Source organism: Monomorium pharaonis, unplaced genomic scaffold, assembly GCF_013373865.1.
Source record: "Monomorium pharaonis isolate MP-MQ-018 unplaced genomic scaffold, ASM1337386v2 scaffold_461, whole genome shotgun sequence".
Lineage (NCBI taxonomy): Eukaryota > Metazoa > Arthropoda > Insecta > Hymenoptera > Formicidae > Monomorium > Monomorium pharaonis.
Window position 1 is genome coordinate 1,231 of NW_023415760.1, and position 4,111 is coordinate 5,341.

Below are 4,111 nucleotides of genomic sequence, written 5' to 3' on the forward strand. Positions count from 1 at the left end.
AACGGGCATTTGCGCTCACGTGGGATAAGCATCTCGCGCGCTCCCTCGACCGACGCTCGTCATACGTTACTCGTATCGACGTGTTATGCACGCAAATATCATAAGCGTTCCGAGTTTTAGTTTTTCGTTCTCACAGCTTTCAATCCTTGTCAAAAATCACTTGATGAAATTGCTTGGAGATTAAAAATTGGGACGATCGGGGCTGTCTAGCAAGACACAGGCAAGGCTCTCGAAGACACACTCTATTATCTAACGGTTGTACTTAAAAAGCAATAATTTCGAGCTGCGCGAATCGCGCGCGTAACTCTCCCGGCTCACGCAATCTCGTGTGACATTAAAGCTGATAACGGTATTATTACGTGTCATTCGTGTTATTACGCGCGAGGATATATCGTTTCCGTGAAAAATCCGCGCTACATTTTACGTCGCGATGATTCTGTCGTGTTTCATATTACATATTATACGTGTGTGCTGGATACACATGGCATGCATCTCGTATGTAGAACGTCCTCGTTCGAGCGCATAATTGGCGGTAAGATTTCGCAATCAAATCGAGCGAGATTCGATATCGCAATCAATCGCAATATATCGCCGCGTTACGTTACGCGGAAGCGTTCCGCGGGTTAATCTCGGACTCTCCGATCCACGATCGTAATTTGTCAGCCTATTCGGATCTGCGATAACGATACGCGGACAAACAGTTTCGATGTTTCGATTCAGGACATTGCAGATTTCGTTTTTTTTTACGCGTCGTGCGACACAAATCGCGGATGTGCAACGTTCTTCTACGTTTCTTCTCTTTCAACGCGCTGGTAGAGTACAAAAAAGTGACTTTTTCCCGCGAAAATCGCTCGGCCTGTAATCGCGTTCTCTGTAATCAGAAAAGCTTAAGGGAGGAACGAAGCGCGTTATTAACGGAAAAAGTGAAAGCGAAGGATCGTTTTGCGGGTGTACGACTTCCTCGTGTGATATTGCGTTATTTGCTCTTGCCGTATCTAACGTCTTTATTAGCGATGTCGGTTGGTGGAATTATAGTAAACGATGATGGTACACGGGCATGCACACTAATCGTTCATAAAGTTGCGCAATTACGTTCAAAGTTATGAAATTTAATTATTTTGCCCGGCGAGACTGAAACGTCCGCATTATATGCGCAATCAAAGTTTTAATGAACGTGCGTCGCGATCAAGATGGTGAAGTTGCAAAAATTTGCTTTTTGCGCAGTCGTTCACTTCTGAAAGATTTCGAATTTGAATTACAAATGTTGCCATTGTATTTTATACATTTGTTACATTACATTTTATTATTCGATATTTCATATATATCTTTTCATTAGTATATTAATTTTTTTTTTACGGGCACATGCGTAATATTAAGTACATTAATTAAATAATCAAATAATTTACGCTACATAAGGATAATTAGTTTCAAAGTCGAAAGTTCTGGTATTTACGACCAATATTTTTTGTCGCTGATTAGAGAAAATATAATAAACTTAAAAACCCTGCAGTTTTTAAATTTTGGTAACTTTTAACTAGTCTCTTTAGCCAGATGTATATACAATTAAAATATCCTTAAGGTTAATGTATGGTGCATCTTTTTTGCAGAGGTAAATACGCAACGGTGAGGAGATGCCGCGAGAGATCCAGTGGCAGGCAGTGGGCTGCCAAGTTTCTGAGGAAGCGACGACGGGCTCAGGAGCTCAGAGCGGAAGCACTTCACGAGGTCGCCGTACTGGATGCCGCGGCCCATTGTTCTCGTCTCGTCTCCCTTCATCAGGTCTTTGAAACCAACACCGAGATGGTGCTTGTCCTCGAGCTGTAAGTACAAGGACGTTTCTCAATCGTCTGTATTCTCGGTCGGATTATCTTGTGTATCCTTCGAATCGAATACAATACAATTTTTACCATTTTACATAGATAGTAAAAGATAGTTTATTATTTGAATTGATCATTTAAGAAATGTTACAAGTCCAAAAATCTTACTCTTAAAAAACTAAAAATAAAATTCTAATCTTTGTAGTAAAAAATACGTAAAAAACCTTTCATTATTTAATAAATTAATATTTTCCCCAACGTAGATTATATTATATATAGTATTAACAGATTTTCTGTAGTTTTTTATTTTTTTCGTTTACTTTAAAATAAATAAAATAGTGTCCGGCGCGACAAACTCATAGATACAGTCCAAAAGCAGTAAAAGAAATTTCAATCAGATGGTTTAGTACTCTACTAATTAACTAATTAACAATGATAGAACGACGTTTGTGTCACTAAATGAAAAGTATTCATTGCAATAAATTGCGTATCTGTCTCCCCTAATCCTGAATCCCCAAACCCAATTCCTTTCTATAAAAATTGACTTATGGAGCTTCTCAATTGATTGATTGATTTAAATCATTCGTGTCGCGACAAAAGAAACAAACAAAGTAAAACTATATGATGGACAGCGGCGATGTGGCGTGTAACTTTCTATGTGTCGTAACAGTTGCTAATTAAATTATTGAAAAAGTAGGACAAAAGCGTAAACTTTGATTTGAAACGTACGTACGACGCGTGTGGCCAGTCGTAAAAACTACGTCGCGCTGATTCGTCCTGACGCGCCGTTCCGTTGCGTATTTGAATGAATTTATGGAAGAAACCACCGTCGCGCGAAAAAGTGTACGTGCTAAACGTAAATACTGTCCAAGTCAGACGTGCGAAACGTGTAAATGTGTGTTTATTGCCGACAGGGCTCCTGGCGGCGAGTTACAAATGATACTCGATCGGGACGAAGTTCCAGAAGAGCGACAGGTTGCCAGATTGCTGAAGCAGATTTTGGACGGGATAGCCTTTCTGCATTCCCTGAACGTGGCTCACCTCGACATCAAGGTAAGTGTTTTCAAACACTCGAACTACTTTTGTACGGTGAAGGCGGGCCTAACCCACCACCGACCATTGTTTGACCGAAGGTGCGGCTGTTAAAATCCCAAAAGTGCACCGTGCGACAAGGGATATAAATATATCCACGGTTCAACGTGCCTTGACGATTTCTTTCCGAGAAAAGGAAAGTATGCTGCACAATTAGAAGAACGTCAGTTCTGCAGTTTTCCTCGGATGATACTTATAATTTTCAATTATTTGTTAAACGACGACTTTCTTGTCCGGCTTGGAGCGTGGATTTCAAGATTATCGCGAACAAGTATTTCGGGCAGATAATTCCGACGGCTTTATTGCTCGCAATCGAAGCATCATCTGCGTCACGATTTTATCGGCTACAATAAATTCCTCCGGTTAACGTTCGCGTCTTTTGCGACTGCTAGATTGGGGAATAACCCGTGAAAACGCGAGCGAGATACGCAGCGTGATTCTTCGGTATATCTCCAGACCAGACGTAAAAAATAACAAGCGAGGCATGATAACGGGCGAAGATTGTCGCTCGTGCAAATAATTCTTATCTCGTTTTTCCGGTGCGCTCCGCAGCGAGGAGCAGCACGGAAAACAGAGGCCTCCCGAGGCGTCTTTTGGCGCGCGGCAGGTAACCGCGAATTATCACGATGGGGAAACAATAATATGAAAGAAGTTGGCGATTCGTTCGACGCGATAGAGATAATTTTTGCGGAAAGAACGACGGCTCGAGGGAAGTGGTGCACTGGGTAATTCGTGAGCTTTATCAGTGAAAATATCGCGACTGGTGGAGAGAAAAAGAAATTGGTTCATCTCGCGCTCTCTCTCTCTCTCTCTCTCTCTCTCCTCTCTCTCTCTCTCTCTCTCTGTTCTTTTTCTCCCTTCTCGGGGGAGTGGGGGACGTTCGCGAATCTCGGCCGAAGACGTGAAGGCCCGAGGCATCTTTATCGCGCCGAATCTCGGCGAGCCGTCGCGCGTCGCGCGAGAAAGAAACTCTGGCAAGAGAGCGACGACATTTCGGGCGCCTTCTGGCAATTTCTCAGCTGCGGGGCTACGCGCGGTCCGCACGATCGACCTAAATCGTTATGTAAACGCCTACGTGCACGGCGGTTGCCTCTTGCCAAATCGGCTGATCGCAGGGGCGATTCCTGTGCGCCGACGGTAGACACTTTGCGTGCCGCGGCACGTTTTCGCAACGCGGATAAATTTCCCGACCGGCGTCTCCT

At 43.2% G+C, this 4,111-nt stretch overlaps 1 protein-coding gene across 1 annotated transcript; it reads left to right on the plus strand.

Moving 5' to 3' along the window:
* Positions 1-202: 202 nt before the first annotated feature.
* On the plus strand, positions 203-3,533 carry LOC118648480 (serine/threonine-protein kinase 17A-like). Its single transcript, XM_036294793.1, has 2 exons — positions 203-1,820; positions 2,732-3,533. The coding sequence occupies exons 1-2, from the start codon at positions 1,588-1,590 to the stop codon at positions 2,961-2,963; spliced, it is 465 nt and encodes a 154-aa protein (XP_036150686.1). The 5' UTR covers positions 203-1,587; the 3' UTR covers positions 2,964-3,533.
* The last annotated feature ends 578 nt before the right edge of the window (positions 3,534-4,111 follow it).